The sequence below is a fragment of the Pseudochaenichthys georgianus genome, chromosome 7, assembly GCF_902827115.2.
Source record: "Pseudochaenichthys georgianus chromosome 7, fPseGeo1.2, whole genome shotgun sequence".
NCBI lineage: Eukaryota > Metazoa > Chordata > Actinopteri > Perciformes > Channichthyidae > Pseudochaenichthys > Pseudochaenichthys georgianus.
Window position 1 is genome coordinate 38571376 of NC_047509.1, and position 25712 is coordinate 38597087.

A 25712-nucleotide genomic window follows, 5' to 3' on the forward strand; every position below is an offset into this window, starting at 1 on the left:
CATTCTGTTTGGGGGCCAAGGCTCGAGTTTGACTTTTTCTGGTTATTTTCATTCTTTGCATTCATTTGAGTTTTGTGCACCAGACATTTTAATTTGTATATAAACTGGCATGAAGGTATAATATGACTGAATTTAAACTTAACATTAAAAGGAAACTACAAAGGGCATCAACAGATTTTAAATTTCTGTCAAAGATGGTGTCGCAGAATCCATAGGCTTGAGCACCTGTTCAGTGATAAGACAGCCATGCCACATTTAACTATAGTTTGGAGTCGGATGAAAGCACTTTTAGAATGTAATGTCTTGATGCTGTTGCAGCGAACGACACTTATTTTGCTCAGGATTTGGTGGAGACTAACATAACAAATGCTAATTTATGATGCTTCAAATAGAGATGCAGCTCACAAAATGTAAGTTGTATCTAGGAGTAAATTAAAAGTGTTCTCCACCACGGCTGACAATTCGCTCCATCTGACAAAATACTCAATGACTTTAAGAGGCTCATGTTAGCTGAACATGATGGAGGTGCCGATGCTATGTTTTCAAACTGAACTGCTTGATTAGCTTCTGCTGTCAGTTCTGACCTCCAGCTTCTGACACGGCGAGGGACAGAAGTTCAATCACAGTTCACACACCGTTTGGTTCACAGATTTATTCAAGTTGTAGTCTTAGCTCAGTGATGGCTGGTAACAAGAAATGACAATGTCAAACTTTGACTCTGATATCAGTGAGTGCACCAGAGAAGGACTTCAGTATCTCTCCCAAAATGCAGTTATATTGCAAAAACAATTTAGGGAGTGTGGCCTTTCTCAAATGATATATACACACAATAAATAAGAGAGCCTTAGCAGGATTTTGAAGTGTCTGTTGAAAAAGTTAGAAAAGATGTACTTTAGCAACACAGAATGGGACAGCTAGTGTAAATGTAACAATATTGTCCACAAGCGTTGGTAAAGAATTGGAGCTGGTGGTTTCCTGAGGAGTCCATGTGACGGGGTCTGAACACTACAACAGTAGCTTCTGACCAGGGGCGGACTGGCCATTGGGAATACCGGGAGTTTTCCCGGTGGGCCGGTGCTGTGCGTGGGCTGGAGGGCCAAACAAATACAATTTTTTGTTTGCCAAAATCCTACCAGTCCACATTTGTAAGTGTTCCGGCCACTCCCTTTTTTTGGCAGGGAAACGGGGTTCAGGGGGAGTGGCTGTATGGTCTGCAGCGGTGCTGACTTGAGACCGGTCTCTACCTGTACCCGTAGGATAGAAAAGGGGGAAGTGACGTGTGACTCAGGTCGCGCGGCTGTGGAGAAGAACGTGTTGCCCACATTCTGTTACTGGGTTTAGGCTAGTTAGCTAGCAGGTTTATTGTGTTGGGTGCAGTCACTTTCGCCTCCACTTGCTGTTCAAATAAATGTTGAAAGACAAAGTAAATCTGTTTACAGTTCTGTTTCATATGGGTGTTGAGAGATGTATCCATAGATTTAGTCCCTAATTTTGCTCTCAAAGTGCACCAGATTGATGCTTTAACTTCACATTTAAAAAGAAAAGTCTTCCAGGAGGAGCCACTTTCCCCCCCTTCATCTGACTGAAAATATCAACATTGTTCCACACACACACACACACACACACACACACACACACACACACACACACACACACACACACACACACACACACACACACACACACACACACACACACACGAGTTCAGAACTGGGACTAAAGTAACACACGTCTACTTAGGAGAATAAAGCTGGTGAGATGAGGTTGGAGTGTGAGACGTTTCTGATCAGGTGTTCCCGCTGCATGGAGCTACTTCCTGATAACATCTGGCTGAACATTGGTAATTCTTAGCTGTCTTTGTAATGTAATCATCAAATCAAGTTTTATTTATATAGCACATTTATAAACGATTTTTGGTCGAGCCAAAGTGCTGTACATATAATACAAATAGCCCACAGTAGAGACACTTTACAGCAAATACAACAGCACAGATTGTTCAGAATATCAGTTTGAGAAAAACGACACCCTCTGTCCTTAATCTCATTTCAGGTGAATGATGAGACTAAACTCAGTGACCCTGCAGCAGGTTACACAACGCTGTAAGACCACTGTTTTCTAACTCACAAGAGGACAATATTTTATCATCCTTTCTTTCACATTTTTCACCTTATAGAAAATCTCATTCCAGGAATTTCCGGGCTCCAATTCCCTTAAATCCAAGGACCCAAAACACCATAACAAGGCACCTTCCCAAGGCAGGTGGAGTGTGAAACGGTGACACAATTGCGGGAGACATACAAATGTAAGCACTTGAAATGACCATACATGTCTATTTGTAAAGCTTCCACCGGGGGAGCCGGCTGTGATGCCTCGCTGACCCCGTGCAGGTTCTGCTGCTGCGACATCACTCCTGCTAATATTACATCTGAGAAGCTTTGGGGAAGTGTTACTGTGGAGCCAGTTCTATTCTGATGTGGCGCGAACATGTTCTGGTGCTGTGGCTAATAGGTCAGACGGTGTATGAGAGTAACAGAGAAACAACATTATTTTTAACATGAGAACAAGCGAAAGAGAAGAGCGAAGGTGAGGGGAGCCGTGATGCGTTCAGGGGTCTACAAAGGACACAGCGATGTAGCGCACCCCCCCAGTGGTGGGCAGGCCTTCGTGGTAGTGCGTGAGGCGGCCCGGGTGCATCAGGGTCCAGCCTTTACGAGTGGCCTCGATGGAGCAGTCGTAGCGGAGGAACCGGCAGCCTCCACCCTGCAGCACAACACACACATCAGCCTCTGCTCCTCACACACACACACCGGGGGAATATTGAAATCCCTCCCCTTATTAGAGTTCATTTTGTACCGATTTACCAGCTTCAGCCTTTCACATGCAAGTACACTTACCAAAGTGCAAGAACTAAATGTCACTTATTTAGTGTACAATAACTAAACAAACAATCACATCGTACTGAATGGAATGTGCCTGTAATACGTACAGAAAATGGTTAGGGCCAAACGCTTTTTTCATTCTGACACAAAGTTCATTCTTTTATTAAATTCGGAGATTCAAGTCAGAAATCTGAGAAAAATGAGCAGAACAAGTTAGATTTGCTTTTTTCATAATTCTGACTTTAATCTCAGAACTACAACAAAAATCACTTTTGGCTCAATTCCATTTGAGCCCTAATCTTCTCCCATACATACCAGCTTTATGTGTGTGCAGTTTGACTTCTTCTACAAAACATCAAATTGTAAGAAATGTCAATATAAGAAATGTTAGGTTCAATCTTCACAAAGCCCACGTATATATCGGCATATATGTATATTTATCATCAGTTTCACTCATAATGATTTAGCATTTGATTTGTCTAAATATGAATCCACCTGATAATAACATGAGCTAATGTCTGAGGGTTTAGTCCAGGTTAAAGAAACACCAGGGATGCAACAATAAAAACAACAACAACAACAACAACAACAACAACAACAACAGACTGACAGAAGAAGCAGAGAGAGAGAGAGAAGACCCGCCCCCATCCTCACATCCTCCAGCTGCTCCACATTTACCTGGTAGTCTACTTCCTTCCTGTTCAGAGCTATGTTAACAGTGAACGTGGAGGCGTCGTGGTGCGGCGCAAGCAGCGGCTGCTCGTCAGGTTTGTACCTCACCACGAAGTTCAGAGGGGTGGCGCACTGAGGGGAGAGGACACGTTAGGCAGCAGCAGCAGCATACACACTATTCACTTCATCCATGGGCTAGAGTTACAGGTATATTTACTCAATGACTGTTGGGGAGTTTCTTTGAGAGTTTCTTCTTGCAGGGTCTAAAGCTGCATTCACGTGATACACAGAGTGACATGATATGATAACTCGGTTAGAATCATGTACATAATGAAGTCTTGTGCTCTGATTGGCTGAATTGTATGTGTTTGTCTTGTATGTGTGGCACAGAGACAGAGGCTTGACATTCCAGAAGGGTCAAAGGTGGGTTTGCAAACCTCTTAGGGTGGAGAGGTTGAGATCATGTCTAAGATAATGAATGGGAAGGATGGGCTGGCTGTGTTCTTTCTGTTAGCTGCGTGCGGGGTGCAGAACCTCTTCAACCTTTGAGGATGAAGTTGCTCTGTTCCCGCATTTGAGATCTATTTCAATTAATTTGACTTTCATAATGACTTTATGAATATAAGAATAGACACACTTGTTTCTGAATCATTGATCAGTTTCTCTTAAAGGTGGGGTAGGTCAGTTTGAGAAACCGGCTCGAGATCGCTAGAATTTGAAAATACACAACCGGAGAACATCTGCCACTTCCTTACAGAGCCCCTCCTCCAACACACACGAACGCGCACATGACCAATGAGGGCACAATATAAGTTTGTGCCCCGATGGAAGGCTGACAGGCAGGTAGGCCATCCAATCCGATTGGTTGTACTTTTTACAGTATTACGGCTTCTACAGATGACATTTTTTTATGGATTTTTTGTCAAAGCACTTCAGATATTCATTGCTATCGGGATGTTAAGAGCATTCCATGGAATATAACAAAAAGTGTATCTCGAGCCGGTTTCTCAAACTTACATACCCCACCTTGAAGGGAACAACTATTTCCCCCACATCTAGAGATCTTTCTATGGTAACGTCCCATGCTAGCCTGCTCAGCTGTCGTCTGATTGGTCAGCCTACTCTGGAACACAACACAGTGCAGGGCCGTTTGACCGTGCGTCATGTGAAGGCAGCTTCAAGACAGAAGGGGTGCACACTGTGAAGACCCCTGAGGCATGTGTCCTTTGTGATAATGAGCTATATAAATACAATTTGATTGATTGACTCTACTTAAGTACTATTTGGAAGGACTTGTTCTTTACTTGAGTATTTAACCACTACATTTGTTAATACCTTTAGTGACTTTGCAGATTTGGATTAATGATTAGAAATATAATCAACACTTAAATAAGACTGTAATGTAAGTACTCTACTTATTACCATAGACATTTTAACTACTTATACTTTAGGTTTTTCTTTCTGTACCACTAAATACTTCTACTCCTCTACAATTCAAAGGAAAATATTCTGATTTTACTTTATTTTTCATCTCTAGTTTTTCTTTTTAAGATTGTTTTAAATATGAAGTTCTGATGTGGATAACACTATACATTATAGTGAAGTACCAAAATCAATGGGTGAACGTATAGATGTTTGGATTGCAGTAAGAGTACTTTAAAGTAAAGGATCTGAATCGTCCTTCCACGGGGGACACGATGCTGTGTCCAGCTCGTACCTTGGTGAAGTACCCAGGATACATCTTCTCTGTGATCGGTGCGATGTACTCCAGCAGGAATTTGTGCCACTCCTTTTCAAAGTTGATTTGGTTCATGTGGATATCTATCGTCGGCACGTTCTCATAGCCGCCCTGGATTCTGACGTCCTGAGAGAGAAGGAAATCAAATAAGAGCCACCACATGACCTACAGCAGACACACATTATAGAGAATGGCTGCTCAATATGTCTTCTCTATATCAAATAAGAACTGACCAAGAAGCCTGCAGAGCTTACATATTATATTCTTTATATTAATAACATGAATCATCCATTTCATTAATACATACTGCAGATTATTATCATCTGATATTTAAGAAGTGTGTTACATTTGAAATGGCAGAAAGTCTTGTTGCAATTTCCAGATATTAAAAGAGGTCCCTTTGAGTTTCTCTGGTAATTATCAATAGTAGCAGTTAAGTGAATACTATTCAAACAATACCTGTGTTTGTGTTTTATATTGATTTCTCTGTTTTATCCTTTCATAAATGTGAGGACTAAAATGGCTATAAACATTCTGGGCTGGTTGGAGTAAACAGGGTTGTATTGCTCTGTGGGGGAGGTGTAGGCATACAGGACAGGGTGCTAGGTGGATGAGAGTATATTCTGCTTAAGATCTCTAGCATGTCATGTTTCAGGGAAGTCTACATATCTTGAATAGTATATGTGTGGGTTTAATTACTTTGTATTAATAATAAGCAGTCTGTGTAACCAGAAGTTGGAGATATGAGAGATGAAATCTTTGTGTTATCTTTGGAAGCAAGGAAATATCCTTTAAGACACAATTGAGGTCTCTGGAATGTGGGGGGATGTGTGTGTGGAGGCTGAGTTAACTCCACCCCTTCCTGTTGGTGTTGGTATGAAAGAAGCTGTTCAGCTTTTTGTTCGCCCTCTCTTCTCGCGCTGCCCAGACCGGAGGGTCGAAGCAGCACGTGAACAAGGCCAGGAGTAGGCATATTCCTGACATTACGCATATATGATATGGCTTTGTACGGTATGGTATGGTAATGTATTGATTGTATTGCATTGTAATATTACCATTAAAGTAGATTATTGTTTAACGGTTACTTGGTAGCTCTGGATTCCTTCCTGTATGATAACCAGCTTGTTAGGGACGCGCGGAGATTTGAAAAGCGGACCAGTAATCCCTCAAAATCTCCATCAATACATAATGAAATAGTTTAACTTATTATTATTTTTGATTCCATTATTCATTATTAATTGAAGTAATTTCAATATAATAAATGACATGATATTAATGTTATTTGATATTTTACTGTTATCTACAGGAGGCTCAAAGGAGGGAACGTATCACCATGTCTGACACCCTTCAGTAACGTACCGTATTGTCTCCTCCTGACCACTTCCCAAAATGCTCCATTTCTTCAACAATGTGATCACAGGCGACATCGGAGAAAATCGGGAACCAGTAGACATCGGGACAGGGCTGAGGGACAGAGGACACTGGTTACCATGGCATCACAACATCTGTCCATGTCTTTCTATATGCTTTTATAAATGAGAAGCAGACACATGTGTTTTACTATATCATGTGTAACCATGGGACCCTGCAGCTGGCGGAGCACTCACCGTCTCGATCAGCTTGTCTCTCATGATGTAGGTGTAGTTCTCGTGGATGTAGCGCTCCTGCCAGTCCTGAAGGAGACACACACAGAGCACAAGCTGAATGACTTTGGCTTCCCACAAGGAAACACCATGGAGTGCGATATCAACGCTTAACTCCATTTCGATGCTTCATAAGCAGGACTGTAGAACAATGAGGAAGTGAAATCGGAGCACTGTTGATTTAATCTTTATCTTTTTTGTATTTCTAGAAATGCATCATGAACATGCTTGTGGAGGAGAGTACGTTTGAAATGACAAGTTTCACTTTGGGTCAAATTTGTAACGATACACTTCATGACATTACAGGTACATTTAGCGTGATACTTGAATACGCTTTAAGGCCCCCGCAGTTGGCCCCCGGGCTTTAGTTAGGACACCCCTGGTTTATACACACAATGACCTAATGAAGGCCAACCAAGAACCCCCCCCCTCACCACATCTTATAATATGAACAGCCTCACCACCGGGTTTTCAAAGATCTGCCACAGGTCGTTATGGAGATGGCTGGTCTGGTAGGTCTCTGTTGACACGATGCGACCAAAGGTCTGCATGTTGGTCACAAACATGAAGACTCCCTGAGAGAAAGAAGAGCATCAGATCAGATATTTGACATCGTGTTTTTGAATGAGACCTTAGACCAGGGGTTCTCAAAGTGCGGCCCGCGGGCCAATGGCGGCCCTCGGAAATGTTTCTGGCGGCCCGCGATAGTTAATGTGACACGCTGAAATGCATGCGTTATATTTTAATCCTCCATGGTTGTATCTAGTAAGAATTAGAATGGAATTTAAGAATGGTAAAACTGCGCCCCCTGGGTTGTCATTCCTAAATTATGAATGACAGCTTGTGGAAAGTTTGCTAGACTACTGGTTGCATGGCAACTAGGCATCTCGCGAGTTGCGGTTAAGCGGAAAATCTGTTGTAAGTTATCAGAATCAGAAACGGGAGTTAGCTAGCGATTTTAGCTAGTCACTGTCTGTAGATAACCCAACTTTGTGTCCTCTGCAAGTTCTTAATGTATACTGTATGTATAATTGGTTAGTACAATAAAGAAAGGATTTGTTTTGGAATTATTTTGTGTTCCGTTTTTTCTTGGGCGGCCCTCAATCCAATATTGGGTACCTAAATTGGCCCTCACTCATCAAAACTTTGAGAACCCCTGCCTTAGACCAAACAGATGACAGAATAAGCAGAACATTTTGAACAAAGTGAAAGGATGTAGTTCTTGCATACATGTACTACTACTGTTGTTAGTGGATAAAGAATGTTGTCGGTGTCTCTCACGGACCTGCTTGCGGATGTTGTGGCAGAAGGCCATGTCGGGGTCTAAGATGTCAGAGTTGAACAGATCGAAGTCAGTGAGCTCAGACCGGAGCAGACTGGCCTTCAGCAGGTACACACTGGACACATACGGGACATTCCACACACCCCTGGAAACAAGAACATCTTAGACGAAGTGCGAAGCGACACCGAGGTCTAACAGCAGGAACACACTGAGAGAGAACCAGGCCTGAATGAGAGACAGCTTATAGAATATATGATATGCTATTTAAGTGTGTTTGCTGATCTGCTCCTGTGTTCTTCCCGTGTTTGTCTTTATATATATATATATATATATATATTTGTCTTTATAAAGCTTAATGTTCATTTCTATAGAAGCACTACAGCAGAGCCTAAAAAAAACCTCCTTTCATTTGAAATGCAAACAGGAAGTGTTGGATTAAACCAGGGGTGTCAAACTCAATTTCATCACGGGCCACATTCGCATAATGGTTGCACTCAAAGGGCCGGTTGTAACTTTAAGACTAAAATACATATATAAATATGTAATATATATATAAATAATGTATTATTTATATTACATCATTCTTCTGCATTGGATTATTATCGGATAGGGTAATAACTTCATAATTAACTCTGTCTGAAAGCAGAGGTCTAGGGCAAATAATTGCAAGTCTCTTCAGTGAGAATGTCACAAAATGATTTTAAAAGACACTTTGAAAAGAAAAGTCAATTCTGAGAAAAGGTCATATTTAGAAGAAAAAAAGTAAACTGAGAAAAAAGTCAAATTTGAGATGCATTGTGCTCCATGGCAACGTGCTTCTGTAAATCGCCATGTAACCGTATAACAAACATATTATATTCTTTGCAAGCTCTTGTGGGGCCACATCAAATGAAGCCGCGGGCCGGATTTGGCCCCCGGGCCTTGAGTTTGACACCCCTGGATTAAACAGTAACTGTAAAAAAGGTGAAATTAGACAATTGGATATAGAAAAGTCGTGAGCTATAATTACAAGTTAAATTACATATTCCTATTAAAAAATAACCAAATGTGACATATATATATATAATTTATTCATTCAAAAAATGTTTAGGCATCACTACTGTTAGCTTTGATTGCATTTGGTGAAGCACTGCCGTTTTCTACAACGATATGTCAGCTCTGTGTTCTATTCTATATCAAAGAACTCATGTTACAATCAAAGAGATATTCAAGCATCTTACACTCTGCGTCCTTGCACGATGTCCACGTAGTCCTCAGACCTGGCGTAGAAGCCCTCTGCACTGAGGGCCCCCCAGAAGTTGCTCCAAAGTCGGCCAGCTGCGAGTTATCATCGGGGCCACGAAGGGACTAAAGTACAATTCAAGTGTTGCTATATGAATACATCCAATCAAATACTAATATTAGAAACGTGCAAATAAGAAAGAGATGTACTCTCCACAGGCATCCGCGAGCACAGGATCATTGTTTACAGTTGAATATAAATAAATATACTTGCAGGTTTTGTTCAATGAGAATTTTGAGTGTGTTTTCGTTCTTTAAGACCACTTCAATGTCCAAGGTGAAGAAATAGTCACAGCCCTCGTCTTTCCGGCACACATCGCTGGAAGGGAGAAGATACATATGTTGCGTGAACGCGTACTCCGTCAGACACCACACGCTCCTGCAGTACTAACAGATCAATGCGCACATTCAACATACAAAGATCACGTTCTGCCCAGAGGGGGCGGTCAGTGAATGACTGCAGAGAGTTTTTAAATGTTTCTTTTAGATATAAATACTACAAGGTTTGCACGGTAAACCAAGAACATATCAAACACACACACCATTTGTGTTAATCATTCAAGTATGGGTGCGCTTGTATTTGTCAATATTGCTTTGGAAGGTTCCTAACGGAGTGAAATGACCCAGAAGTCCCTCCGTGTCAGCCTCGATAAGAGCTGTTCGTATTCAAAGTGTGGGGCGCCAGAGAGGCTCACCTTCCCACACTTTGAAAACCCCTGCTCTAGATCAGGGGTTCCCAACCTTTTCCACCAGAGCCCCCCCCCCCCAAATGACTCCTGTTGGAATTTGAATGAAGAAATGAAAGGACGGCGCAAGTGGAAACAATTCACAAAGGGATTAAACTGTTTAAAACACAAAGCCGGATTTTGCCGATGTGTTTATGTGGATTCAAAAGTCGTAAATAATCTACAAAATGGAGGAGACCGATCTGATCGGAGCAACTGTGACGAATAATCCAACTGAAACCGACACTTTACGCGCAGAAGAAACATTTTGATTAAAGAAAAAGATACATTTCTGTCTTTTTATGCCTTTATTAGCGACTAACTTGAAATTGTATGCATCATATTTATTTCAAATTTCGAAGAACAGGACAATTCAAAATAATAGACTATGCCTAATAAAAAAATGGTAATATGGTGGCATAGGCCTGTATAAAACAAAAATAAAAAACTCTCATATTAAGCAGGTAAATGAAATGCTTGTCTGCCGTGGAACAGGTAGCAGAGAGAAGACGAGGTTGAAGTGGTTCATTAATGTGAACCTTGGGCCCGCAGCCAGGGATGGAATGTCCGGTGTAATGTGAGTGACAGCCAGTCTAAAGTCGTTGTGAACGTCCAGTGCTTTTGTTTTGATGGCAACCAGCGCGCTGAAGGCTGTTTCTGATAGATATGTCGTACTGAATGGGAGTATAATCCTGGTCGTGGCATGCAGTGTGAGCTTTGGAGCGAGGCTTGGTCCTTTGACAATCCAAACCTTTTTAAATCCTTTTTCCTGGAAGTATTTCTTTGACAGAGAGTCAGCTTGGATGTCGGTGAGCTCATCTTCGCAATCCAGGTATTCCACATCCTCAACTTTGGCAATAAAGGGATCTAAAACCCATAATTCCTTGGAGACGTACTCGTCTATGTCAGCGAACCGTGATTTCATCTCCGTTTGCAGTGCGTTCATATGGCGGATGAACTCGCGACGTACAGACACAGGCACCGTTTCAGCAGGAGTGGAAACTGTTGCAGCTCCCCCCTCCTTTCTCCCGACCCTGTACTCCAGTTCGCGCACAAATGCATCGAGCGCCTCTTTACATTGGATTATGTTGGACTCCACGCCTTGCAGACGCTTGTTCGTTTCATTGTAGCTCTGAAGATGTCGGCCAGGTATGCTGTTTTAATCCAGAATGACTCAGTCACTTGCTCTGACAGTGCGCGGTTACGAGTTTCTATTTTTTCTTTCAGTTCTACAAAGCGTGCCAGCACTCGGCCGCGTGAGAGCCAGCGCACCTCGGTGACGGTGTGCATGATGAGGGTTTGGCGCGCTTCATCCTCGCACAAGTCTGCGAATAGACGCTTGTTGGTGGGGCGACCTTTGATGACATTGACTATTTTAACTACAGTTGAGAGTGTTTCGCTGAGGTCTTCTGACAGTTTCTTGCTGGCCAGCGCCTGGCGATGTATCACACAGTGAAATATTGTGCAGTGTGGGGCCTTTTCTTTCAAGCGACTGTTAGATCTTGAGGCAGCTCCGTCTGTACAACATGCAACTAAATTCTCATAGGAAAGATTGTGGGATGAGAGGTAAGAATCCACTGCAGTAAAAATGTCCTCACCGTCGTCTGCTACAGTTGTGGTTTCATCAAGTTGTATGGCAAATGGCCAGTTTCCGAGCTTTTCGAGCAGCTGCAGCTCGCAGTTACCTGCCATCTTGTCGATTCTGTCTTTCACCGTATTGTTTGACAGTGGTACAGGTTTTAGCTTCTCCGCCACCTGCGGGCCGCACAGTTTCTCAACCATTTTAATGCAAGCTGGCTTAATGAGCTGCTCGCCAATGTTGTGTGGTTTCTTTGCCTCTGCTATTAAAAGTGCACAAAGAGGCCTCGGTGGCCTTCTGTGCATCGCTGCCAGCCCTAACAAACGCTGTTCTAATATCCATTGGCTTGTTTGCCTTTGCAAGCTGTTGTTTCTTTATGAAAAAGTCCCGATCACGCCCGACCGTTTGTGGGTGCATGGTCTGTTGGTGTCTCTTCATTTAGCAGGGTTTCATGCTGTCGTTGGCTAGCTTCCCTCCATGAAACCTAAGTTAAGATAGCTCTCTTGGTAGGTCCTCATTTCCTTTTTGATTGCAGATGAGCTGTCATCTCCTTTACGTTTTTCAGACATTTTTATTCATCTTATGAAGTCGGTTCGCTAGCAAGCACAGCAAACTGTTATTATTACGGAAGCTGACACAGTAACTTCAGCTTCGGCGCGAATTAATTAAAATTAATTAATCAATTAATTTCTATATTTTATTGTAATGTAGAGACAAGGCTTTTAGCTACAATCATGCATTGCGTTACAATTATATGTAAAAAAAACTATATGTAAAAAAAAAAGATTATATGTAAAAAAATAAAATAAATGTAAGTTTAAATATGATATTAGGCCTAAAATCATTTGAGGCCTGGCGCCCTCCCTGCGATCTTTGGTGCCCCCCAGGTTGGGAAGCACTGCTCTAGATGATAGGAAAGGAGAAGATGCTTTGCAGCTAACCCTGTTGCTCAGTCTAAGTGCAGTTGGATCCTCTCAGCACAGCAGTCTCTTTCCCTAAGTCCTGATAATAGAGAAATGCTCAAGATGTGTCATACAGCTGAATGTATGGAACTCACATGGCCAGGTTGCGGGAGGCAGTAGTGTCCATCTCCTCCTCAGGCCCGCTCACCTTGACATCCTGATAAAGGCTCCCATGATCCTTCAGGAAAAGGCTGACCTGACTCTCATGATGAGCTTCCTGGAGTGAGAGTAAAACAGATAGAAAAGGAAGTACAGGGAAGACATCTGGGATATGTGGACTTCATTGTTAGCTACAGCAGAGATGTAACAATGACACTGTTTTGAGCAGGAAGTTAGGGTTAAAGTTAGGGTATATGTCCTCCTGTTACCTGGTTGTGGATGAAGAGTTTCAGTCTGTTCTTGGGGTACTGGAGCTTCAGGAGGCGTTCAAAGAACACCGTAACAAAAGGGGTGGGCTTCTGAATGAAGATGCCGATAAGCACCAGTGGGTACTCACTCTCCTGTTGGATAGAAACAGAGAAAAGGCTTAACACTTCCATTTGGCCGCAGACAAAACAGCCTTTTATTCAATGTGGCACATCTGGAACATACAAAACATAATGAAGAAGCCTGTGGACTGACCTGAAGACCTTCCAGTGGGAGGAGCCCCTCATTACACGCTGTGCATCCCGTCTCAAACGTCCATATGTTGGGGATATAGTTCCCCAGGTAGTTGATCTGGAGCTGGAATAGAAATCACATCTCTATAAAACATCCATTATGTATTAGAAGAAAAAGAAAGTCATTTTGTTTTATTCTTGGCATAAGAATGTCTGTGTTTGGTTAGCAGTGGTGTATGCGAATAAAGAGCACAGTCATTCACATCAAACAGAGATGTTATCTGGTTCTGTGTGCAAAGCATTCAGAAAGCTCAGGACACTACAAGACCAGACAGTTCCAAATTAAATGCTATAGAACGTATCTGCGTGTTTAGGCTGAGATGCACATTCCTATTGTTGTATGCAGTTGCAGGAAGTCAACAGTTTGATGGGTGTTTATCTGCTTTGAAGTGTTTGCTACTGACAGACTGCAGAATGAAGTCACCATTCTTCCCTCGAGATGAACCAACCCTGCAGTGGTTCCATTCAAACCAATACATTTACCCAAGTATTGTACTTAAGTAAGATAAGATAAGATAAGACTTTATTTGTCCCGAGGGAAATTGTTGTTCCAGAGTTACAATAAACACAGCAGCATAATAATAAAAGTAACAATTATAATAATAAAACGGTATACTAACAACGTAGTCAAACATATGGGTCAAATAACATTATTGTAATAGTGCGAAAGTGGCAGATTGGTCATTTGCTAGTCAATACTGGTTCTTTACTTGATTATTTCCAAATTGATCATATTTTGTATTTCTACATCACTACATTTTGGAGGAAAATAGTGTACTTTTTCTCCTCTACATTTCTTTAACACTTGTAGTTAATAGCTACTTTTTCCCTTTAAAAAACACCTGACATGGTGTTGTGGTACTGTACTGCTCATATACCCAGTATTTATGTATTTGCAACATTTGAAAGCTCTGAAATGTATTTCTAAGCGATACAAACACAATAATATAAAATTCTATTACAATATAATACTTTGAAAAGAGTTATAGTGCATCATGGGTACAGCTAAGTACAGCTGATACAGTATATTAGCTGATTGCTGATAATACTTCTGTTCTTCTACTAAGGTCGCATTTTGAATTCAGGACTTTTACTTGTAATGGGGTATTTCAGACCAAAATATCTCTACTTTTACTTCAGTAAAGGATCTTAGTACTTCTTTAGCAATCCTGACACATGAGGAAGAGTGTGATGTGTCAGACTCTGCTGGCTGAAGACACCTGCACCACCTGCTGACCCTCCAGCCGTCCCCCTGGGGGTTAACCTTACTGGGCTGCTGTATTTATCATGTGAGGGTCCCGGTGTTGGACAGGTCCATATTAACAGTCTGTGGTCAGTACCTTGGTTGGTCCGTTCCCATGGACGACCACAGGTAGGGTGTCATACAGAACATTTCTGGCACGTACACGTCCATCCTCAAACTTCAGCACCACCTCACCTGGAGACACACACACACACACACACACACACACACACACACACACACACACACACACACACACACACACACACACACACACACACACACACACACACACACACACACACACACACACACACACACACACACACACACACACACACACACACACACACACACACACACACACACTAAAGTTCTTTATTCTGCATTTCATAGGCAAAGATCACACTGTAGTGGTCAACAACACTACTGTATGTGTGTTTGAGTAAGTAATTACGTAGAAAAACTACAAAGTCAGCGAGTTCTTTAACTAAGAGGCAACATTATTATCGGCCGATATTCACTCTTAATAGTTTGATCGGTGCTCTCTATAAAGGCCAATCAGGAGAGCTGGATCTGATCGATATGGACATAAACGCGAGTGAAGTGTAACCGGACGCGAGAGAGAGATCAGATCAGCTGCTGAGTCGAGACACGCAGCTCTGATCATCTGAAGCTCCGCCCTCTGTTTAGCGAGCTGACCGGACAGCGCAAAATGCGTACATGAACGCAAGAAATCATACCCTCGTGGGGGCGCGCTCATGTGATTGGCTTAGAATGAAGGAGACATCTGATTGGCTATAGATAGAACAAATTACAAGTACGAATCGGGTGAGCGTCAGGGGAGTCTCAAAAAACCCACACACGAATGCACAGCGATCCGTGCACAGAAAGCAGTTTGTGTTTGCAGGTTCAGGGGATTTCAACGGAAAACTAATATGTGAGGATCAAAAATACATATGTAAAACTTTTTTCTGTATTTGGATTTTATTTACATGTATATGAAACGGAACACTTTGTGTGTGCATTGAAAAACACAAGTGTGAATCCTTCTGTGTGCATGAGTGTATTATGAGACTGTTCTGAGCCCATGTTTTAGTTCTGAACAAACAATGAAACACACGTTATCTATGAAGAAAAAAGATTCTGCAATATCATTTATAACAACCATCAGGCGGGAATAGTACATCTTGTCAATGCAAAAAGAAAATAGCACCAGTATAATCAATATTCAACCTGAGATTCCACTGACCAGAGAACACATAAAGGATCATGAGATCTCGGCATTGCACATAAAACAAATAGCATCATTACAATCAACATGTGCCTGATGAAAGAAAACAAATCCCATCACAGTTCAGTTTTGTGCATTCATCTTCAAGAAGATGAGCATATCTGCTCTCAGGATCCAAACGGGCCCTTTCACAGCGTAGGATATCACCTGCTGATACACCTACACTCTCTCGCTTGGCACGCTGCTTCCCTGAACACAAAGGTACTTGGTTGCCATACGAGACAGGTTGGATGTGTTGTCGCCTTTCCCAGAAATAAACTTCTCGCAGTGGTTACAGACCCCACCATTCAGACTGGCAGTGGTTACAGACCCCACCATTCAGACTGGCAGTGGTTACAGACCCCACCATGCAGACTGGCAGAAGACCCCACCATGCAGACTAGCAGTGGTTACAGACCCCACCATTCAGACTGGCAGTGGTTACAGACCCCACCATGCAGACTGGCAGTGGTTACAGACCGCACCATTCAGACTGGCAGTGGTTACAGACCGCACCATTCAGACTGGCAGTGGTTACAGACCCCACCATTCAGACTGGCAGTGGTTACAGACCCCACCATTCAGACTGGCAGTGGTTACAGACCCCACCATGCAGACTGGCAGTGGCGGCTCCAGAGTATTTTTGTTGGGTAATCTATGGGGCTAACCCATACACTGGTGGGGCTCAAGTCAGTATTTGCAATGTAATTATATACACGCTCCCCTTGACAGTGAAACGTCACGCGTGACGTGAGGTTTAGATTATTTCCCTGTCTCAATCCAAATTGAACTGTATGAAATAAAAAGGCACATTTGTCTTGTTGTAAATAAAAAGGGCGACCTGGAACCAATCCTGCAATTTCTCCACAGGTGAAAGAGTTGACATGCTGAAAGCCCAACCCATGCAGCGGGGTCTGGGGGGATTCTCCCCCAGGAGATTTTTTGAAATACAAACATAAAATACACATTCTCGTACTCTCTTGAGAAGAAAAATATATACATCTATTACTACACGACATGTTTAAAAAAATGAATGCCATTTTAGTTTTTTGTTACTTTGTTCTGAAAGCTGAACCTCACAGAGAGAAGAGGGAAGAGGCTGTGAATTACTTTACATTGTGGATAAGGGTGGATAGCCCCCATTGTTCTGCGTGTCAAAATGAAAGACAGCCCACACACCTATCAATCATCAAACCGTGGGGTCTTATTTCATTACGTGTTGATAGAAATCAACACGTAATGTTGTATCGATGTATATAGAGATTTACTAAAGCAAAAGTATTCTCCGTCGAGACTTCCTGCAACAACACCATGCCGTTATTGTGATTCTGATTGACCAGAAGACATTATCAAAGATGTTCTATTGAGAAGACGATCACTACGTGACAAAAGTTTTCAAAGCCATTTCTAGTCTTCGGTATTTCCAGACAAGCGGCTTCTGAAATCAATCTTACTAACTGCTGTCTGTGCAATTTACTCCGCGCAAGTTGGCGGACTTTATTTTGCTTACTTTAACATCATTTTTCATGGTGGGGCTAAGGTGGGGCTAAGCCATTTCTTGGTATGGCTGTAACCTACCCCAGCCATACTGTGGCGCCACCACTGCAGACTGGCAGTGGTTACAGACCCCACCATGCAGACTGGCAGTGGTTATAGACCTCACCATGCAGACTGGCAGTGGTTACAGACCCCACCATGCAGACTGGCAGTGGTTACAGAACCCACCATTCAGACTGGCAATCATATGCAGCAGCCACACTTTAGATTTTTTTTTTTAAAAGTAACTCATTTGCGGAGTTTCACGGCGAAATTGACATCGTAATTCCAACGGTTTGGGCGCGAATTTAAGGATATTACACCTCACTTATATAAAAAAAAAAGTATCGAAAACCGGATCTGATTTCGGTACGGTATACCGTAGCTGCCAGTAACCGGTATTTCGGTAATAGCGGGAACCAGTATGCACCCCTAGCTGGAAGGACTGTCAATCAGGATGGATGAACCGGGGATTATGTTGTCATCTGTAATATGATCTGTAATTGGAGAAGGAAGTCATATAAACTATAACTACAGTGGGGCAAAAACGTATTTAGTCAGCCACCAATTGTGCAAGTTCTCCCACTTAAAAAGGAGAGGCCTGTAATTTTCATCCTAGGTACACTTCAACTATGAGAGACAGAATGGGGGGAAAGAATCCAGGAAATCACATTGTAGGATTTGTAATGAATTAATTGGTAAATTCCTCGGTAAAATAAGTATTTGGTCACCTACAAACAAACAAGATTTCTGGCTCTCACAGACCTGTAACTTCTTCTTTAAGAGCCTCCTCTGTCCTCCACTCGTTAACTGTATTAATGGCACTTGTTTGAACTCGTTATCAGTATAAAAGACACCTGTCCACAACCTCAAACAGTCACACTCCAAACTCCACTATGGCCAAGACCAAAGAGCTGTCAAAAGGACACCAGAAACAAAATTGTAGACCTGCACCAGGCTGGGAAGACTGAATCTGCAATAGGTAAGCAGCTCAGTGTGAAGAAATCAACTGTGGGAGCAATTATTAGTAGGGATGCACGATATTGTTTTTTTTAAACGATACCGATACCTTCCTGCTTCTCAAGACCGATAATAAAAAAAATGTACGCCACTAATTATTTTAACGCGATTAACGCATGTGTATTTTTTTTCCTTGGCCGCCCCGTAGTTTCAGAGCGCATCGAGTTTAAAATACCGTCTACAAGCTGATGCTGACAGCCCCGCTCCTGCCGCCCGCTTGCAGCAGACCACACTTCCACTTTATGCAGGTAGCCAGACAGTGGGACATTGTACGAAAAGTCAGCACACTCAGCACGGATAGTGCGCAACATGATTGCAGCGTCCAGGCAGCTCCGGTTCGAGCATATGCTTTGCAAAACTGGCAAACTTCTTGCCTTTTTCAAAAGCCTCGTGGATAGATAAAAGCCCCGGTGCCTTTGCAGCTGGCTTTGGATTTGCCGCTAGTTTAGCAGCGCAGGCGTCTTCGTACGCTTTTAACACACCATCGTAGCGATGGCGATGTTTCAGGTGACTGATCAGGTTCGAAGTATTGTAGCTCGTTGCCTTTTTCCCTCCTCGTGGAACTTCTGCATTACATTTGTTACAAATAGCAAGCGAACTTTCCAACTCTGAAACTTTGAAATAGTCCCATACCACCGACGACATGTTTGTTTACTGTCCTGGCTTCACGGCCGCACACCATTTACGTCACAGCCAGGCATGAGTTAGGGAGCGCTGGATTTGTGAAGAACTCCCCTCTTCCTAAACCACTAATACCACAGTACTGGCAAAACGGGAGGAGCCGAGGGAAAAACAAGCGCCCCTCATCCCAATCCACCCACACCGCAGTATCTTTTTCTTTTTTTTACCCAAAAAATATATTGTATATTATCTATACTTGTATCGGGTTTATCGGGATGACGTCATAATTCCTAATATCGTGCATCCCTAATTATTAGAAAATGGAAGACATACAAGACCACTGATAATCTCCCTCGATCTGGGGCTCCACGCAAGATCTCACCCCGTGGGGTCAAAATGATCACAAGTACGGTGAGCAAAAATCCCAGAACCACACGGGGGGACCGAGTCAATGACCTGCAGAGAGCTGGGACCAAAGTAACAAAGGCTACCATCAGTAACACACTACGCCGCCAGGGACTCAAATCCTGCAGTGCCAGACGTGTCCCCCTGCTTAAGCCAGTACATGTCCAGGCCCGTCTGAAGTTTGCTAGAGAGCATTTAGATGATCCAGAAGAGGATTGGGGGGAATGTCATAAGGTCAGATGAAACCAAAATAGAACTTTTTGGTAAAAACTCAACTAGACGTGTTTGGAGGAGAAAGAATGCTGAGTTGCATCCAAAGAACACCATACCTACTGTGAAACATGAGGTGGAAACATCATGCTTTGGGGCTGTTTTTCTGCAAAGGGACCAGGACGACTGATCCGTGTAAAGGAAAGAATGAATGGGGCATGTATCGTGAGATTTTGAGTGACAACCTCCTTCCATCAGCAAGGGCATTGAAGATGAAACGTGGCTGGGTCTTTCAGCATGACAATGATCCCAAACACACCACCCGGCAACGAAGGAGTGGCTTCGTAAGAAGCATTTCAAGGTCCTGGAGTGGCCTAGCCAGTCTCCAGATCTCAACCCCATAGAAAATCTTTGGAGGGAGTTGAAAGTCCGTGTTGCCCAGCGACAGCCCCAAAACATCACTGCTCTAGAGGAGATCTGCATTGAGGAATGGGCCAAAATACCAGCAACAGTGTGTGAAGAACTTGTGAAGACTTACAGAAAACGTTTGACCTCTGTCATTGCCAACAAAGGGTATATAACAAGTATTGAGATGAACTTTTGTTATTGACCAAATACTTATTTTCCACCATAATTTGCAAATAAATTCTTTAAAAATCAGACAATGTGATTTTCTGGATTTTTTTCCCCTCATTTTGTCTCTCATAGTTGAGGTATTCCTAGGATGAAAATTACAGGCCTCATATTTTTAAGTGGGAGAACTTGCACAATTGGTGGCTGACAAAAATTAGTTTTGCCCCACTGTATATTTAAAAACACACCTCTCACATAATTTTCTTCATTTGTAATTATAGATCTCTCTCTGTGTATGTCCAATGTATGAGTCATCAAAAAGAGACAGAGCGAGCAGCTGTTAACAGAAGAGTTTATAGAGGGGGTTTTGGGGAGCCATGCCCGTAGACTATGATGCTGTCACATCCGTCTCTCAGTGAACTGACACATTCCTTCATGGCCTCAGAGGAGAAATGCTGCACACACTGCAGAGGGCTCCGCTCCTGCCCAAACGTGCAGCTCTGCCTGAACGACAGCAACCGTAAACCCCTCAGCTTCTAGACCCTTAGGTATATTAAACCAGGTTTATTGGAAGATATGTGAGGTATTGTGTTTGCATTTAGCAGGGTTTTCCCACAGATCTGAAATATACTTGGGGGGGTGGTGGTAGCTCATCTGAGCTGAGGTTAATTTTTTTTAATAAAAAAACCTAAATGAGTTGCGAAATATACTTGGGCGGCCGTTAATTATACCTGGGCGGCCCGCCAAGTATAGTCCTATGTGTGCGAAACCCTGGTATTGTTTGTTAATGACAGCAATGTGTTAAATATAGTAGAAACAAGCCACAAATAAACAATGTGCTGTGAATACAGTAGGTATTATGTGCTATTAAACATATCTCCTAGTTTGAATGAGCACAGTTTTCACCCAAACGTCCTTTCTCTTCCTTTACTGTACACAAGGTCTTAAACTGTAACCATGTGTTATGTAGCCTTGTTACCATATCATTTTTTTAAATTAAAAGAAAATCTAGAAAACAGAATCTGCCATTAACAATTTTACATTTAACAACAGAGACCAGTGAACAAAGCAGGGCACTCACCGAGGGCTCCATGGAGGTTCTGGAACATTCTGCATTTGTTGTCCACTGTGATATTTATGGATTTCTGAAAATGTGGAAACCAGCTTTAATGTACAAATAATATCTAAAAGCGTAAATTCCCAAAAACTTAAGTATGAAATATAAGCTGAAGGTGCGGCCTGCACAAAACTCAAGGCTGGGGTAAAAAAAACATTTAGGGGGGGGGGCTGACTATATTGAGTTGAACAGGGTAAATTCAGTATAAGAAGTCATGTCATACTCAGCATTATTCTGAAGAAACACTGAAACTGTTCCCATCACCACTTCATGCAGTCACTTCTTCTGTGTTTGCTCTCAACCTGCAGTTCTTCAAATGAAAAGCCTGACAGGAAATGAGTGACTATGCCTGATGAGCTTACTACTGAAAGACTTTTTTTTTTTTGTCTCAATACAAGCCACTTCACAAGGCTGAAAACATTGCAAAGTGGAACTATTAATAAACATTTTTATCAGAATTATTGTGTAGGGCACAAGTATTGCAGGGTATATGCAGGAATCCTGAAGTCAAATGTAATACATTTTAAGACCTTTTTAAGACCCTTTCCATACATTTTAAGACCTCATCACCACTTTGAGTTTTAACAGGTTACACACTTTACCATATACAGTATTGATTGTAAGATAGCACAACTAAACAGCTTGTGATAGAACAAAGCACAAGAGAATGAATTGTGTGACCAACCCAATGCAAGGTGTATTAGAAAAAGAAACCATTAGAAAGTAGTATCTGATTTAGGCATTGTTCCCAAGAGATGCAAACTTGCATTTCCCCATAACTATGTTGTGTAGCAGCCGGCGGCAGTGAGCGTGCGATGTCCTGTTCAGATGACGTCAAACCCAACGGGATGCCATAAATAAACGACACAGAATCACACTACACCCTACGCAATGATTACATTCAGGCAGACTGTAGAATACAACCTCTTTGGACCATTTATATACTTATTGAAAACAAGCTACAACATGTAATACCTTGGAAAATGTCCTTTAATACTTTTTAATAGCCTTAATCTTTGCTAAATTGATTGATCAACTTTTAATACTTTTTAAGACCCCGCGGACACGCTGTATTTGGACAAATTGTATCTTGATGTTTTAACAACATTATTTTTAAAACTTTCATGCCGCATTTCAAATTTGGATTTAGTGATTTGGAAATGCCCAAATAAGATCAAATACAAGGGAAATGATAAATACATGCCTCAAATAAAAGCCTGGTTCTGTCTTAAATGGAGGCACATTCTATTAAAGACTTCTATTGTTCATGATCAAATGTGTTAAGTACCCTTTTCACAGGATCGATGTAGATGTTGGTGAAGAACAGCTGGTCACTGTCACTGTCCTCTCCCTTCCAGTCAGCAACCATCTCTCTGATGCTAGGAAGGTAGCCAATGAAACCTGAGGACAGAAACACACCCAGAGGAAACAGACAGGAAGTGAGAAAAAAACGATGGAAGTGGAAACCTGTTCATCCAACATGTTTTGTTTCCATATTCATGCAAATGTACCATTTTGTCTACATTCAGGTACATCAAGGAAAAAGTGATGTCAACTGTTTCTAATGGCCACGACTAATGACTCCCGCCAGCTTCAGTTGTATGGGCTCAGCTCAGAGCTGCCTGCTGCTTCTCTGCTTCGGCGTTTGTACACTGGAGGGTGTAATGGGCAACATGTTCATCACTTGTAAGATATTACAAATCATACGTAGCTTTGTGTTTGAGATGTAAAGGAATAAGCCAGAGAGATGCGGGATGATTTGGGTATAAGATCATGTTCACTCAGTGGTGCTCTGTCACTTTGCCTATAGTTATAAGCAGGATACAGTATATCTGTCCCCTAATGTCAAGTATTGATACACTTAAGTGTTGCAAATGTACTTTTTGTAATACTGTATCGGTTGTCCAGAACAGTGTTAATATTTTATTATTGGTTCAAATTTTAATTAATTTAGTTACCTTAAGACTTCAGCAAAAGCCTTTTCTCTTAGGCACTAGATCCCCTTGCTTACAGTAACCCAAAATAAATGTAATTGTAACCGCTGTATTATGACTCGTATTGTAGGAGTGGGGGGAATCATGTTATAATCAAGGTTTATTTCTTCTAAGATGGGGAATCGATAGAAAACTTCCAAAAGTTAATTAAAAAAAACTTGTTTCTCCAAAAGCAGCAAGATATTGCTAATGATGGACATAAATCCTACACACCACTTTCATGCAAGGGACACTATACCAGCTATAAACCCATCCACTATCTCCCTCCAGAGTCTGTCCCCCAAAAAATAAACCTGCCTTCCACTCCACCCCCATTACAGCAACAAACCTCTCTATTCAGGAGGAGGACGTTAAAAGACTGAACCCCCGCTGAGCAGCTGGTTCAGACTGTCTGAACCTCTGCAACCGACCACTGTTTTGACCTTGTTATATAGAGTATTGTGTGCATGTGCTGTTATACCTCTGCTGTTAAAAAGGGTAAGCTCAAGCCCCAAGAGGTGGGAGAAGTACTCAGATCTTGTACTTGAGTAAAAGTAGACGTACCAGAGTGTAGGAATACTCAGTTACAAGTAAAAGTTCAAAAGGTTACTTCAGCAAAAGTACATAAGTATTGGCATCAAAATATTCTAAGTACCAAAAGTAAAAGTAGTCATTGTGCAGATTGTTCCATTTCTGGTTACTTCCTACCTCTGCAAGCCCCGGTCAAAATGAAGCCTCAATATCACAATACAAATTTTCTAATAATCACTCTATTATGATTATCAGGGACTTAATTCCCCTGCCTCATCTTGATGCTGTGAGTAACGGCCCGTCTACACTACAGCGTCGAAAGCTCCAATCTGCTCCAATCTGCCCATTCACTTTCAATGGGGTGACGTCACGTAGCCGCGCTTTTTCGCCGAACTGAATTGTGGGTAGCAGAGCGAGGCGTCTCAGGCGTCAGAAGTTGAACAATGTTCAACTTCTGTCGCCGGAGACGCCGGAGTAGCCAGCGCCAGCCAATCAAATCCCGTTTCCCAAAATCTGACAGCTCAAGCCGTAGCCAATCAAACCGCGTCTAAGCTGGGAGAGATATCCCGCCGTTCATTTCTATATTTCAAAAAAAGTCGGAGGAGAAACTAACTATCGCCGTAGCGAATCACCCGGTTTTGTATGACCAGACCGACCCTCTTCACCTACCGGGACACAAACCGGAGGAACCAGGCATGGAGGGAGGTGGCAGAGACAGTGGGGGAAACTGGTAGGTTTTCGCCTGTTTGGGGAGTTTATATATATATATATTGCTCCCATAAAATCCCCGGGGGTTTTGCTTTGTATGTCGGGGGGGGGAGATTCATGTGATTGGTTGTTGGTCGTGTTGCTTGAATAAAATCCCCAAGCTCCAGACACGCCCAGCTCCAAGCTATTTTTGGAGCTGTAGTGTGGACGCTCCGTAAGCATCTCCTGAAAGGACAAATTCAGGAAAAAAACTGACATTTACAAAAATGTCCACCCAATGTGAGAGCCTGACAGGGCCGGTCTACGTACCTCCTGAGCCTAGGAACCGGTTGCCCTCGGTGACGTGGGGGTGTTTGTCCTCCAGGTGTCTGTCGGGCCAGATCAGGCTCTCGGAGGAGAACACCACCTTGTGTTTGGCCTGCTGGAACTTCTTGAGCAGCTCTTTGGGACCCGAGGAGAAGAGCACGTCGTAGCTGTGTGAAACAGGGAGGGAAGATAGAAACACTTTGAGAATTACGATGCCAGTGGTTACGTTCATTTAAAAAAATGTGGTTGGGTTGATTGAGTTTTTACTGCACTCCCACTTATATGATTATTACTAATCATGATTATGACTAATTTAAAGGCTGCATTACAGATAGTTTAATTTGAGGAATTTGCTGATTTTCTTAAACATCCAGAAGTGAGATGAGCATGTAGCTACCGATTACATTACACGGGTTTACATTATCAGAATACAACAAAAGATAACTTTGTTGTTGCTCCTCTTCTCACGCGAAAAAATACATAATCAGACTTTTGCATTTCTTAAAAGTGGGGATAACTAGCAGGATGACAATGTTAGTAAAACCCCCAAAAGATCATATAGTGTTTGTTGTAAAGGATCAGATGTCGTCTCTTCTCTTAGAGCTGTACTGTTCTGTAGGATAATACTTGAAGTGTGAATCTAATCTTCTACTCTACTGAATCTGATTTATGGTTTCACTTTCTTTGGTTCATGTGTTCTGTTTTTAATTCAGCAGGTGAACCTATATGTTCATAAAATAGTGTTTGAGCTTAACTGTGTGTATTGGGCGGCAGTG

General features: G+C 42.3%; 1 protein-coding gene across 1 annotated transcript; it reads right to left on the minus strand.

The window, feature by feature from the left end:
• Positions 1 to 637: 637 nt before the first annotated feature.
• Positions 638 to 25418, minus strand: LOC117448927 (procollagen-lysine,2-oxoglutarate 5-dioxygenase 1-like). The gene is given in 18 exon segments (XM_034086221.2): positions 638 to 2760; positions 3558 to 3683; positions 5269 to 5415; positions 6649 to 6753; positions 6897 to 6962; positions 7394 to 7507; positions 8218 to 8359; positions 9435 to 9529; positions 9531 to 9561; positions 9710 to 9814; positions 12857 to 12978; positions 13130 to 13261; positions 13383 to 13484; positions 14761 to 14858; positions 21383 to 21446; positions 22707 to 22819; positions 24940 to 25103; positions 25405 to 25418. Coding segments are annotated over 18 exon segments (1896 nt in total). The 3' UTR covers positions 638 to 2604.
• Positions 25419 to 25712: the final 294 nt, after the last annotated feature.